At 44.9% G+C, this 15,328-nt stretch overlaps 2 protein-coding genes across 6 annotated transcripts in view; both read left to right on the top strand.

Annotated features, from left to right (window-relative positions):
* Positions 1-15,328, top strand: part of LOC119160912 (uncharacterized) — a 256,608-nt gene that overhangs the window by 32,631 nt on the left and 208,649 nt on the right. For all 5 annotated transcript variants that reach the window (XM_037413180.2, XM_037413184.2, XM_037413182.2 and 2 more), the window contains 3 exons: positions 96-405; positions 6,627-6,905; positions 7,936-7,988. In XM_037413180.2, coding sequence (XP_037269077.2) covers positions 96-405; positions 6,627-6,905; positions 7,936-7,988 — 642 coding nt within the window. The remainder of the gene's footprint in view (positions 1-95; positions 406-6,626; positions 6,906-7,935; positions 7,989-15,328) is intronic.
* On the top strand, positions 9,037-13,211 carry LOC142776566 (uncharacterized). Its single transcript, XM_075880455.1, has 2 exons — positions 9,037-12,554; positions 12,628-13,211. Exon 1 carries the CDS (start codon positions 10,053-10,055, stop codon positions 11,475-11,477), a length of 1,425 nt encoding a protein of 474 aa, XP_075736570.1. The 5' UTR covers positions 9,037-10,052; the 3' UTR covers positions 11,478-12,554; positions 12,628-13,211.

Raw genomic sequence — 15,328 nt, forward strand, 5'->3', positions numbered from 1 at the left:
TTTATCAGTTTGTTCCCTTTGAAAACTGCTGCTTTGTAGAATTCAAATTGCACGAAAAGAAAGTTTTCTGTTTTTGTGCATTTCCTCATTTACAGCAGTGGCAAGAAGGAATGCCAGCTGAAGGCTGGCAAACTGCCAATAACCAGTGGCAGGGCTATGACTCTCAGGTGGGCGGCACATCTCATGCTGGCCAATATGAGGGCTCCTCCGTGGGGGCGTACAGCCCATCGGATGACTCACTGCATTGTCTAGAACAACACCAGCAACAGCAACACCAGCAAGGACAGTCACAGCAGCTCCACGAACAAGGCCTGCCTAGCACAGCTGGAGATTCTGCAACCGCTGATGTGTCTTCCCCTGCGCACCCTTCCAATTTTGCTTCAGATAGTCACGATGGCTCTCAAGGTGGGTTGGCAGGTTGTGTCGCCATTGTTGAATCCTTATGCCACTCGGAAGATTTCTATGGCGACTCTGAATTTCCATTTTTTTTATAAACTAGAGTGCATGTCTTAGTGAACCTCCCTAGAATGCATAAATAGGAGGAAATAATGACTTTTGGTGTCCTTGCCTACTGGATTTATTTGCAGGCTGTATACCAGCGCTGGTTAGCATGGGCTAATACAGTAAAACTTCATTAATTTGAACTCGGTTATTTCAAAATCTCGCTAAATTCAAGGTATTTTCACGGTCCTCTATTTTGCAATGCAAGTTTGAGCGGATAATTAGAAGCGGTGGTTTGCACCTGTCTGGTTAATTTGAAAACATGGGATGCAGTGTACCAATTCTCTATCCCGATTTTGCTGCAAAACCATGGAAACGACAGCCCTTAAAAGTCACTAGGCAATGTACTGTAGTGATACTAATGAATAACAGCTTACACACTCCAGCATCAATACTTCAAGCACGAATAGGCCGCTGTGGTAGCTCAGTGGTTAGAGCATCGAACGCGTTACTTCAGGCACGAAAAATAAGATTGGGATGTAACGGTCTCGTGATCAGCTGAAATGTGCGGCTGTGGAGAACAAAACGTGCTTCACTGCAACACAGTGGTGATGCTTAGGCAGCATGTTGCATACTTCTCACAACGTCATTGTGTCTTCATTTACTCATTCCTTCTGGGAATATGAAGCAATTGATAAAGGACAGTCTGGTAGAATTCCCAATGTATGCGAACCTCCGAGTTCCGGTTGCTCCAGCAATTTGCGCACTTGCACTGCTGGTGGAATTCTGGCATGCAACGCCTACTTCGAAAGGTCGGTGCGAAAGCTTCAATAATCATGTTTTTCAGCCAGAGCATCACAAATTTTGTCTCACTGTCCATTATTCTTTATTTTACTAGAAAGAATGGGCAAAGGGTCGCATCGTGACCTGCTGCTGCATAGAAGTGTGGCAGTTTAGGCCAGTTGGTATGACATGACGATAGTTATAGTAGGAGAACAGAGCAACGACAAAGAGACAAGAGCTCGTGTTCTTCTTGTCTTTTTGTCGTTCTGTTTTCGCGCTATAACTATCGTTGTGCTGCTACAGCGAAGAGCAGGTAACGTGCTGCCCGCATGTCAGTACTATGTTGCAGTGAAGATGTCTTATTTTTTGCAGGGATGGATTTCAGTTAATCACAACGTATTTTTTTTTCTTTTTTTTACCATGGCAGTAGTGAGGCTCGGCATTTCCTCTTGTTTGCAGAAAAATCGTGACCTGGTATTACTACTGTAAAACATAATCCTTGGAGCCGTAAACTAGCTGGTATCAAGTTCCCACATCCCTCTCTTTGCATGTTCCGTTATTTCAAAAACTCAGTTTCAAAAATTTCTTACGGTCCCAGTGACTGAATCAACGAGGTTGTATTGTATTGGATAAGTGGTGCTTAATGTAGGTTAATGCTGGCTAGCACTGGCTACTCACAGTGTACAGTAGTACTTAGTACTCGCGGTAGACAGCCAAGTGGACAGCCGGCATCTTAGGCCTCCTTCCAGTACTTGTGTAGCCAACAATATAGACGACTTTGTAAAAAAGTACTAGGTAATCAAGATTGTTACAGTTTTAAGGGCAGAGGAGGGTCTTGCAAAAAAAAAAAGTATTTTATTTATTAACCAATCTCAGTGAAAATTGGCCAGCATGTGCATCGTGAACAGATATTTCAAATTGGCAAACAGATTCCATATGTCTCTTTCAGAAAGGAAGTGAAGACAAATTTCTACATTTTAATTGAACAATTTACAGGTTGTTATGCTAACTCACAAGCAATACAAAGAGCTACTTTTCAGAAGAATGTGGTTCTTCTAAAAGCTCCACCTCCACTGGCTGAAACAAATTAAATGAATAATGTGCATTTCTTAGATCAAATATAGTTTTCTAACTTGGAAGGTAAAAAATTGGTTTCTAGCAATTAGCTGGTACTAGATGCGGTGGTCTAGTGTTTATGGCGCTTGACTGCTAACCTAAAGGTCGCGAGATCGAATCCTGGCGGCGGTGGCTGCATTTTTGATAGAGGGGGAAATGTTTGAGGCCCGTATACATACCGTATAAACCGTACTATAGGTCGAGTGGGAATATCCAAGTTCGAGTGGGAATATCGGTAACCTCCAAGTTCAGGTTACCGAAAAAGAAAAAAAAAAGAAAAACAACCCGAAATTGCCGAACTACATTTATTTGCGAATTGGGCGCACTGCACCCCAATCGTCGGAGCTCTCTTCAACCACCATCGCAACTGTTCCTATTCGTCAGACGAAGCACCATTGTCTACTGAAGACGAGAGCTTGCCGCTGGCCGCCTCCCACAGTGCGTTGTCTTCCGTGCCATACAGCGAGTTGCTGATGGAACATTTCTTAAAAGCATTTTCCAGCATGGAATCTGGCAAGGAACGCCAGGCGGAAAGCACCCAGTCACAAACAGTCGCAAGCGGAGGCCTCTGTAAACGGCCCGTCGGTGTCTTTGGGTTGTCGCCGGACATCCACTTTTGGTACTCCAGCCGCACTCGGTCCTTGAACGGCTTGTTTAGCACAACATCGATCAGTTGGAGGGTTGGACGTCATACCACCTGGTATCACGGCGAGGTCCATTTTTCCATCGCCCAGTGCACGCTTCACAGCGTCGGTTAAGTGACCACAAAACGCATCTAACACCAGCATGCTGCAAAGACGCAGCAGTGCACCTGGCTGATGGTTCCAGACTTCTTGTATTCATTCGAGCATCATGGCCTCGTCCATGTATCCCTTTTTGTTGACGCGAAAGACAACACCGGGCGGGAACACTTCCTTCGGCATTGTCTTAACGTTTGAAAATGATGAAGGGTGGAAGCTTTCTACCATCTGCCATGCATGCCAGCATGACAGTGAGGTGCGAGTGCTTGTTGCCAATGGACAACAGCTTCATATCTTTTGCACCACACTACATCATCATGGTCGATGAAGGCATGTCAAACCACCCGGGGGTCTCATCAGCATTGTCAATCTGCCCCATCATGTAGTTGTTCTGCTCCTGAAGCCGGTTCACAAAGGCCTGAAAGTTTATAAGCTTGTCCTCGAACTCGTCTGGAAACTTCTGACAGATGGATGTGCGCCACCGGAAAGAAAATCCTTTGCATCTCATGAATCGATGCACCTAAGGGTTTGGTGCACAAAACTCTTCTCTTGTGAGCCCAGCTTCTTGAGCGAGCTCCACAGCTTTCTTGCGAATGGTATCCACGGTCACTGGCAGCGAGCACGCATGAACTTCCCTCACAAAGTTCCCTAGCATATTCTCCAGCTGCGGATGAACCGCACTTCGCCCACGAAGTGACATTTTCCCAGGATTGCACATCTGCAGCTTCCCTTTCTGCACCCTCCAATAGTGCACGCTTTTTTCTGATACACCAAAGCGGCGCTGAGCAGCCATTTTCTCATTCGCTTCTGTGAACTTAACAACCTCTAGTTTAAACGCAGCTGAGTACTGCCTTCTCGTGCCGCTACTAATTCAGTGAACGAAAAAAGACCACTAAAAATGAAACACAATGTCAAGCGGAGCGAGAACTTGGAACAGATCGGAAGCAAATCACGAACACAAAAAACAGACAAGAGAGAAATAAAACAACCTGCTATTGTATTTGAATGTGAATATGACCGTGTCCAGCTACTCATGCACATGCAAGCCACATGTTGCCAGACAGTGGTGCACTGTCGGCTAGACACCGCTATATAAGACGAGGGGCAACTTTAGCTCGTTGTTTTATTGAAAATATTTCGACTTATAATTCGGTTTATACGGTAGTTTACGTGTGTGTTAAAAAAACTCCAATTGGTCGAAATTTCTAGAGCTGTACACTACAGTGTCTCTCATAATCATATCATGGTTTTGGGATGTTAAATCCCAGATAATATTATTATTATTTTCTGGTACTTATCTAATAATTATATCAATTGCTTTAGGGTTGATTAAAAAAAAAGGGAAAATCTTTAGCCGGTAGTTCAGGTGTTGCTGGCAAGGATACTAAGTTTGTTTAAATAAATTCAAAGAAACTTTCTTAAAATTTCCGTGAGCCAGATGCCCCACTGAAGTTTTAGGAAGTTTACCTTCTCAGGAGTTACAGAGCCAAGAAAATCACGTTTCCAGTATTAAAAACATTTGTAATTTTCTCTATTGAGCCTGTAACATAAATAAGGGTTATTTTACGATGAGATAATACTCTTTCTCTGAGCATTATTTTTTGGAAAGCTGACATTTTTCACAATTTCTTACTGTTTTAAAATCCTCTACTCCTCTTAACGACTAATCACTTTGCTCTTTCAGAAGGCAAAGATTGGGATTAGGGCTTTGTTGCTCTGCAGGTTAGTCCGGGAATCATGTTGTAGCTCTGATGTTCATCTCCAGCACTGATGCTTTAGCAAATCTGGAACTGCTTTTTAAAGTTTCTGCAGTGAGCAAGGATTCATATGTGTGGATATGGTCTAGCTGTAACAGAGTGCTCTGTGGGTAAAACTGTTATGCTCGTTTGGCATAGTAAGCAATGGGGATGGCCAACTCTTTTATTGTCTTTTTTCAAATCTCTGCCCTCCCTGCACTCTAGTCCTGTTCATCTAGTCGTTGTATAAAGTCCCTGATCATGTTCTGTGTCTTACTAAGAGCTTTCTTCTACTTTTATGCAGAACATAATGCCGCTTCTTTTGTTGGGCTTATGTGCCCGTATATTATTCGTGCCATGTCCAACTAAGTGGTATGAGCAACTGGCATGTTTGGTTGCTGCACGGAGCTCTTCCACTTTGTGAGCGTGCAGGGAAACCGTTCCAAGAACACATTTTTCCTGAGCAAATCTTATGAAGAGTCTCAGTAGCACCCATTTCTTTAGTTCGACATCATCATTAAAGAGAAAATGAGTTGTGCAATTTTTCTAACCGAAGTTTTTTTGCTGGAAAAAAAAAATGGGTAGGAAGCACACTCATGAGGGAACAGGACTTCTCAATTTTGCTACTGCTGGCCCCGCCACGGTAGTCTAGTGGCTAAGGTACTCGGCAGCTTAGCCACTACTTAGCCAAATGTAGTCGCCGCAGCCGAGATCAAATCCTGGCTACGGTGGCTGCATTTCCAATAAAGGCGAGAATTCTGTAGGCCCGTGTGCTCAGATTTGGGTGCACGTTGAAGAACCCCAGGTGGTTGAAATTTCTGGAGCCCTCCACTATGGCGTCTCTCATAATCATATGGTGGTTATAAAATGTTAAACCCCACATATCACTCAATTAATCGATTTTGCTGCTGCTGCTGTTCTTGCCAGCAGTTGTGTGTGGCAGCATCAGGTTCGCTGCGTTCGATGTATTGTGCCCAGATGTACTCTCTGAACTAGTCTCTCTTGCCCCGCCACGGTTGTTTAGTGGCTAAGGTACTCGGCTGCTGACCCGCAGGTCGCGGGATTGAATCCCGGCTGTGGCGGCTGAATTTTTGATGGAGGCGAAATGTTCTGAACCCGTGTGCTCAGATTTGTGCACACGTTGAAGAACCCCAGGTGGTCAAAATTTTTGGACTCTCCACTACGGCGTCTCTCATAATCATATGGTGGTTTTGGGACGTTAAACCCGAAATATCAATCAAATCAATTAATCTGAAGTAGTCTCTTCATGATGATGACAGCACATCAGATGCCTAAGCACTCTGAAAAAGAACTAGTACATGAAAAATGCATCTTGTGCATCTCACAATATTTCTGAGTGGGCCTGTACTGCAAGTTTGAATAATAGGTCTGAAGTGTTTTCTGAAAGTGAAGTTTAAGGTAGGCAGCGGGGTTTTGACTGTATGTCAATGGTCATGGAAACCGTGCACCTATTTCATTTCTTTTCACTCCACTTTAGGTCAGGCATATTTTTCTACTGGCACGGGTGATTGCTTTTTGAATATTACGCATGAAATCGGTCATGTTTTTATATATGACGTTCTCAAATTTTCACATAGACTACGCATTGCTTGAAAATTCGTTATGTGTTCTGCAGCACTTTGATTTTTGTGTTTCTTAATTAAAGAGATGTGGTGAAACTGGTGGAATGAATTGATGCCTGAGTGAAATTTCTGTGACATGCTGTGCTTTATTTTTGTTCTTTAATATTTTTCTTTGAATAGCTAGTCTTCGTGAATGAAGCCACGGCTTTCTTGTTTTTTATGCACAGGTATTGTAGGGAGCCTGCAGGAGAAGTCACAACAGTATGTTGAGTCTGGAGACGAGGGCACAATATCCATGTTTTTTCAAGATGGTAGTGCGTCTGTTCACGTTATGAAAGAGGAAGGGATGGCCGAAGCAGAGGAGAGCAGAGAAGGGCACAGCACTCATGATATGCAGATGGCACCAGAGCATGTCGAGAAACAACCAGCCTCGTTGGGCACCGAGTCTCGTGAACAAGAGGTAGCAGCCATGGGAATGCCCGAAGATGGCGCTACTGTCACAACAGGCAAGCATGAGACAGTTCTTGAAGCAGTGCGTGAGCCATGCCATGATGGTTAGTTGGTTGAACATAAAGTTCTATCTAGACTGGCTTGTCTGGGTCACTGTCTGCCTCTGTTAAACCTGGTCATCACAAAGTCGAACCTCAATTGGTCATGAAACATATTCTATGTGGCATTGTTTCTCCTCTGCTAGAATGACTTCTGTTCTCTTTGGTATGGCAAGGTGATCTTGTTTTGCAGATTTGGTTTTTCAGTTAAAAGCTTTAAGAAGGAAAAGCCACAAGGTGGTAGGTAGGAAAAGCTTTTGCTAAGCATTTGTTGACATGGTTACCTTACCGTCACTTGGGCAAGGCACACCCTTTCTACGCTTGTGGGCAGCCACGAATCGACTCAGATGGTAGTTTCTCTGATCAGTCCTTTAAAGTAGGTTTTTGGGGTGTTTTTTTTTTTTTTTTTCACTTTCATGATGGATATCTTTTAATGTTTTTTCTATGCTATGATTAACTAAGGCTCATAGATACGAATGCACATTTACACTCCTTTTCATTCATTCTTAACAAGAAGTATCGGCTAGTGCGACTCGAAATTGATTGGTGAAGCACACAGGGCACAGTGAATGTCTTAGTGAACCTCTTGGAACGGTCATGTGTGCATGAATGTTCTTGCAGGCAATGCAGCTTGAATAGGCAACTTTGTTTTGATGCTGCTTTTGTGCGTATAGTCTTCCTGAATTTCAAATCTTCTTTGCTTTCAGCTATTTGGATGAAGCATTGCTGTACTTTTGCATCGCTTGAATTGCCCCAAATAAGTGCTGATAGCATGTGCTTCTCAATGAATACATTGCTTCCCTTTCATTCAAAATTGCATTTTGATAAAAACCTCCCAAGAGCATTGCTTTTTGGCATTGTTTCGGTACTTCTCTGATAGGTTGACAGGTTTCGATCTAGCAAAATGTTCACCTGTTTATGTTTTCATTACATATGTGATGTCAAATGTCAAGCTATTGCTTTTTCGTTCATATTTTTTCTCTCACAGAGTCTGTGAACCAGGAAGTTCCGGATTCAGTTTTGAGGCCAGAGCCGCAAGAGGTGAGTTAAGTTTATGTACATAAAGTGAAAATTGCATGGCTGTTATAAAATTCATGCGGCGTCTAATTCGAGCCTTTCACTTGTGATGAACAGGAGCAGTTCGAGCTTTCCAGTTTATTATTCTCAGTGAAAGATATAACTTTGTGTGAGGAAACTAAGTGAATGTGCATTTTACTGATGGCTAAGCTCAACATGTGGATTAAGAAACATTTCTCTGTGGCTTGATGTTAGGATTACTATATAAATGAGTCAGTGGTTGGGGGCGAATGCTGGTCTCATTGTGTCGGCAGGCTTCCCATGTGCCTGGTGTTGGCAATTGCATCATATCGAAAGTTTCAGTGACATGCTGAAATAGGAGGCAACATGTTGCGACTTTTTGGGGTGTGTAATATCCTGGAAAACCTGGAATTGTCAGGAAATATGGGCGTGTCTAAAGAAATCCGGAAATTGTCATGGAATTCGTTAAAAATATTGCTGGGCCATGGAAACTAACTGATGGCAGTCTGTCGTTACTGACACTCAGTACAGTACAGGGTTCGTAGCAGTCCTTGAAACCCTTGAAAACCCTGGAATTTGATAATAGCATTTTTAAGGCCTTGAAAACCCTTGAATTTTTTCAAGTCCTTAAATTTCCTTGAATCTCGTCAATAGGCTTCGGTTCAACCAGTTTTAGCGGATTCCGCTTGAACACCTGGCAACTATGTACTGGAGCCAGCAAGGCATCCAATCCACTCCACTCCTGTAGCTACTGCGCAGTACACGGAGGAAGGAAAGGTAAGGAGCGGCCCTGACGTCACTCGTTGTGAAGCCGCGATGAAGCCAGAAGTCGGCCATATTGAGTAGGCAAATTCTCCTCTCTTGTTTACATATGAATGCGAAGCAGAAGGCGCGACTCCCTCTCCGGCTCGGAAAGCACGTGGGCTGCGCAGCGCGTGTGTCGTGACGATCCGAAACTAATGGAACTGGGCTCATCACTCTGAGTCAGCTGGACACCTTCAGCGAAATCGCTTCGTCCGAGTAATAACAGGGAGTAACAGCTCGCCGACAAAGAAGCAACTATGAGAGAACGCGCGCTAGATGTACTGACAACGGCGAGTGCTTTCACGTCATTAATTCAGTAACTGTGCAGACAACAAGATCGGTCGTGCTCCTTCTACGGTTGGATTCCGCCACGCGGCCGACGCAGCGTCCTGCCACTGTGTCCGTGTTCCGCGTGAAAATCACCGGTGCCAGCGTTCTGCGACCGTGGTGACTTTGAGCACGGTGCTAGTGACAGTTGAACGTGGTTGCTGTTATGTTGAGATTACATGCAATGCTGGTGGAGAGTGTACCAAGCGGAACAGAAAAGGTGTTTTAATACGCACATGCAAGTTGTTACTGTACACACACAACACGAAACTACGTATGTGCACATGGTCCTCATGGCGTCTTGCTGGGCTCAACAGCGTCGTCCGTTGTCACAAGCAGGAGCACTGCTCAACCGTCACTGACCTGCAAGGCGGTCGTCGTCATTCAGCTTCGTCATGGTGCCCAACGCAATTTCGCTGAGCACTAACTGCTTCATATCCGCATCATTAGCCGCACGACACATGGATATGCACTTGTTCTACGCACTGTTGAAACCCCGTGATGGACAAAGGGATTTGTAAAAGTTGCTAAGAGTAATGTAACAGCCAGGAGAACAGTGCGTAACCAATAACGTGGCGCAGAGCACAGATATTGTCTGCCACGGCTCAGCACGAGACCTGGGGAGGCACACATTCCGCCGCCAGCCGCGGCCGCTCACTGCTAGACTCACTCCACTGCGCAACACGTAACCATAGCAACGCCGCCATTGTGCCTTCTGAATATGGTTGCCATGATGTCATTTCCGCCACATTTTTACGCCCTGCGCCGGCTGGGCATGCCCTCTCCTTACCTTTTTCCTTCCTCCGTGGCGCAGTACGACTGTACGACAGTCTGGCGTGGTCTCAGCGGTAGCGACGGCCAAAGCTAAGCCTACCTTACCGGTGTAGTGGGAAACATGGTCTGTGGATAGTCCAAGTCGTCTTCTGCAGCTGCAATATGCCGGGAAAATGCAACTTCCAGCACGCCTGGTTAACCGGTGCTGCTTATAAAGAGTGGATTTCTCCGGACACATCGAACTCGCATCGAGCTAAGTGCAAGATATGTGCAAAAACATTCGACGTGTCGTCAATGGGGGAGTCTGCCCTCAAAAGTCACATGAAAAGCGCAAAGCATGTGGAGAACATGACAGCAACCACACCTCATAGTATTGTGCGGAGCCACTTCACAGCTGTTGAGAAGCAACGCGTCGAGCCAACTCCTTCAAGTTCAACGTCGTCAGATGTGAGCAGCCTGTGCAAAGCTCATGAGAGTGTGGTCGACGCGGAGATACTGTGGACCCTGAAAATGGTCACGGTGCACTACTCCTACAAATCGTCCGCACATACGGGGGACCTTTTCAAGAAAATGTTTCCGGACAGTGAAATCGCTAAGGCATTTTCCTGCAGTGAGAGGAAATCTGCATACGTGGTGTGCCATGGTCTGAGACCGTTTTTTCTCTCGTGCCTGCAACGCGAATTGGAGCAGTCGGACGGTTACACCGTTCTGTTCGACGAGTCTTTGAACGACTACCTGCAGAGGAAACAAATGGACATTCATGTGCGCTACTGGAGCACATTGCCCGAGCGGGTGACCACGAGGTTTTATACGTCGGTGTTCATGGGACATTCAACTGCCGAAGACCTTCAAGAGAAGCTTCTGGGTGCCCTGGAAGATTTGCCGCTGGTGAGAGCTGTTCAGCTGTCAATGGATGGCCCTAATGTAAACCTGAAGTGTTTTAGAGGAATGCAGGAATACCTGCAGCAGAACCATCAAGTTCAGTGTTTGGACCTGGGCACTTGCGGACTTCATACCATACATAACGCGTACAGGGCGGACGTTGTTGCCAGCAAATGGGGCCTAGAGAATCTCCTTTCAAGCCTCAGTGCCATTTTTCATGATGCGCCAGCGCGAAGGAAAGACTTCTCTACTGTGACAGGCCAAGTAACATTTCCTCTCAGCTTCGCTTCTCGTCGCTGGGTAGAAAATGTTCCCGTCATTGAACGTGCCATAACCCTCTGGGGTGACGTGCAAAAGTACGTCGCATGTGCAAAAAAGAAAGAGGTGCACTTGCCAAAGTGTGCATCGTTCATCCAGCTCAGCGACTTTTGCCAGGACCCACTGCTGTTGGCCAAACTGAAGTTTGCTCTGGGCATCGTGATGATTCTAAAACCGTTCCTCTTGGAATATCAGCTGGACAAACCACTGGTGTTCCTTTTGAAAAGAGATCTCGAGTGCCTCGTGAGGAAGCTTCTTGCGAGATTCGTGAAGTGCTCGGTGCTGTCCGCTTCCACAGGAGTTGTCGGCGTGCTGAAGATGGACGTCGCAGACCCAAATAACCATGTATCATCAGAGAAAGTTGATATTGGGCACGCTGCTGAATAAGTACTCAAAGCCGCGAAGGTGAGCGCCAAAGATGTATTTGCCTTTAGGATGGAATGCAAACAGTTCCTTATAAGCACAACCAAGAAGATTCTGGAGAAAAGCCCACTGACATACCATCTGGTTAGGAACCTGTCATCTTTTGATCCCCGTCAAATGGCCTCAAAGCCAGATGACTGCCTTGTAGGCTTCAGAAAGGTCCTAGGTGCACTTATTGCAGTTGGTCGATTAGGTGAGCATGAGCGCGATTCTGTCCTTGGGGAATACACAGAACTTCTGCAAGAAAAGTAACACAACCTGCGGCAGTTTGACAAACACACTCTTGGCTTGGACGAGTTCTCCCTTGAGTTGTTGAAGGGTGACTCATCCTACATGCACTTGTGGAAGGTTATCCGGCTTCTTCTCATCTTGAGCCATGGGCAGGCAACTGTTGAAAGAGGCTTCAGCGTCAACCGCCAGGTCTCTGTCGAAAACCTTAAGGACATCTCGTATGTGTCACAGCGAATCGTTTGTGATGCTGTAAGCAAAGCTGGTGGCATCCTGAACGTTGCCATAACGAAGGAGTTGCAGAAGTCTGTCGCAGCCGCACACAACCGTTATCGGGCCTACTTGGAGGATACGAAAAAACAAGTGATGGAGCAGACAAGGGCATCAAAGAGAAGCCACATTGAAGAAGAGATAGAGAGCATCAAGACAAAGAAGAGGAGGCTGGAAGCAACAATCGCTGACTTAACAGCCTGTGCCGACAAGTACGCTCTGCGGGCGGAAGCCACAAGCGACATCACTTTGATTGTGAAGTCCAACAGTTTAAGAAAAACTGCAAACGAGAAGTCCCTGGAACTTGCAGACATGTATGAGAGCCTGAAGGGGAAGCTTCTGGAACTTAAAACCTGAAGGGAAGCTTCGAGTACTGAATATCTCGAGTCCACTGTTTGAAAATAGGCCCCTTTTGTGTGTATGTGTGCAATACGTCCTAGATACTGAGGCGAATCAGCAAAAGGGATGTTGACATCAGCAGGAAACAGTGGTATGAAACCTAGTCCCCTTTTGTGCGTGTGTGCAATGCGTCTAAATTGTGAGGTGAATTAGCCGAAAACCGTACAATGAAACCTAGTCCCCTTTTGTGTGTATGTGTGTGCAGTACGATTGTGAGGTGAATCAGCAAAATGGATGTTGAAATCAGCAGAAAACAGTGCAATGAAAGCAGCATATATGAAAATTGTGCTTGCATTTTCTTCCTTACAGTAAAATATGTGCTTCCATGCTGTAAAAAATTGTTGTTTTTCTACGGTCTTAGAAAATGTTATTTCTCAAGTCCTTGAAAATCCTTAGTTGGGGCCTTGAAAGTCCTTAAAAACCCGTAAATTTTTTTTTTCGTGGTCGCTATGCACCCTGCAGTAGAATCTCGATACGAATTAGTAGGGAGCACACAAAATATTCGTATCATTCCGAATTCGTATGAACCAAAACAAGTTAAAGCTGATCATGAAAATGAACAAGAGCTTTATTAAAGTCAACTACTAGTTTCTGAAGAAGTCCATGATGTTTTTTTTAACTTTTTTGCCTTCGTTGTCCCTCAAGAAAGCCGTCTGAAAGGCATAAAACCGTGCCGTGGTTTCTTCACTGACGCTTTCGGCACTTACGGTGCGGCACAGGAGATCGAGGGCGTGGTGGTTTTCCGACGTCAACGGCAGGACCTCGCACACGTCGGCGTCTTCACCATCACTGTCGGACTCTATCCCCTTTGCCTCACCAGTTCTTTGACAGATCGCAGCCCACAGGTCGCGAGGTTGTCATCCGCGGTGACGAAGTGTTGTGCCGAAGCTGGAGTCCCAAGGTTCTTCAAACCCTCCATTGGTCGAAATTTTGCCACGCTGCGCCAAAATGCCCGACCAGCCTCAAAATTTCTTCAGCTGGGCTAATTTTAGTGAGGAATGAAGGCCACGGTGGCCATTTGAAGTTTGCGTCCTCAATTAGTCCAGGGATCTACGTGCGCCGACCTTTACCTTAAATCACAATAGGACACTCTCGAAAAGTGATCGACCAGATCAAGTAAGAACGTTGCATCGGTCTGCTGATCGCAGCGAATACAGCGCAACTTGAAGACCAAAATATGTTGCCGTATCCAGCAACACTTTTCGGCAAATATGAATATTCTAGTCAGTAAACACGGTTATGGCATGTTAGGAACTAAAGCTGAAAGCGTATATCGATGTTACTGCGCGCGATCCAACTCGACGTGCTTTGAACGTCCACGTTGCCGGCGAGCATATTGATTGCCATAGCAACGGCGCATACGATAGATATGCGGTGTCATCGCAGGGCCAATGGGCGTGTGCCTTTGTTACCCTATCTACTGAAAAGTTGTGCCCCAAACCTAACTCTTTCGTAAAAAAAAAAAGGGGGGGGGGAGAGTGCTGTAGCGGTTTGAAAATTTCTTGGCCTTGTTCTAACCCGTGCAGGACGTTGCTCAGACCACCTTCACTGCAGTACACCAGTGGCCTGCAAAAAAGCGTTTAAAAATTCAGAAGGGGCTGTTAGCATTAGTCACAGAACACAGAAGTTTGTTTATTTACTCATGCGTGTATACGCTGCATAGTTGTAAATACTAGTATGATCACTGACATTTAAAAAAGTTACTGGCAATAATTTGGAGCGTTGTATAACATTTGTGCAGCCCTAAAAAAAAAAAACCAAAACGTTGTGCCATTTTTTTTTTTCCCCACCGCTAAGGTCACCAGCTTGGCTAATCCACAATTGAATCCTGAAAGTGTCAAAAATTTGAGTGGCATGGCAAATGCTAATGTGGACTTTATCATTGTTTGCGTAGTGAGGTGGTTCAATATACTACTTTTTATTAAAATAGCAGTGCTCATATTCATTCTGCACGATTTAGGGGATGTTGAATGGTTTGTACATACCTTTTTTTCAAAATGGAAGCCTTCTTTTTAACACTGCTCCAAAGTAGGTCTTTCATGATAAAAATTTTTGCCCCTGTAACTTGCTCAAAATTTTTATTTTAGTGCTCGAAAAGTAACATTTTGCTGCTCTAAAAATTGCTGCAAATGCTAGTTCGGCTGTTGCACCCCTGCATACGTAAGTGCATATGTGTATGTCATGGGGTTACAAACATTGGCTGAGTTCCTGGACTGTGACTTTCCAAGATATGTTCCCTTGTGCAGTATTTCACATCATTAAAGCTGAACAGGCTGGCAAATGACTGCATGTTTCTGGTGATGCATTATGATAAAGCACCATGCCTTGCACTGTATGCCTTGCAATGAAAGGCGTTGCTTTTAGAGACTGATGTCTTATGTTTTTGTGAAAAAATTACATTGCCCTTTAAAGTGGTTATTCGAGAATATGGCACAGACATTTTTGGCTGTTTGTTCAAAAAAGCCTTATATTTTCTCATGACTACATACAGTAAATCCTCTTTAATATGAACTCTGTTATTTTGAAATATCGCTTAACTCAAAATATTTCTGCTGTCCTGTATTTTCCAATGTAAGTCTGAGTGTGTAATTCGAAGCGCCAGTCAGCTCTAGCCCGGTTAATGCGATAACTTTGGGTGCCATGTGCCAGTTATCGATCTCGATTTCGCTGCAAATCCGCGGAAATGACGGCCCTTAAGAGATACAAGGCAATTGAATGTATTGATACTAATAAGCGGCAACTGAAGCGCCTCAGCTTCGCTCCTTCATGTGCACAAAAAAAAATTGGCCCCGTATCTGCATGTTACACTGCAAATGTTGTCGAAATACGATAGTCTTGCGTCTGGAGAGAGTGAACAAAACGTTTATTTAATGTTCTGCGCAAGAAAGTTGGTCAATGGTATTCTGGAGGTGCTGCGT

Source organism: Rhipicephalus microplus, chromosome X (genome assembly GCF_043290135.1).
Source record: "Rhipicephalus microplus isolate Deutch F79 chromosome X, USDA_Rmic, whole genome shotgun sequence".
Classification (NCBI taxonomy): Eukaryota; Metazoa; Arthropoda; class Arachnida; order Ixodida; family Ixodidae; genus Rhipicephalus; species Rhipicephalus microplus.

Coding starts and splice junctions, on each gene's coding strand:
- LOC142776566 (XM_075880455.1), top strand. CDS start 10,053: ATGCCGGGAAAATGCAACTTCCAGCACGCCTGGTTAACCGGTGCTGCT.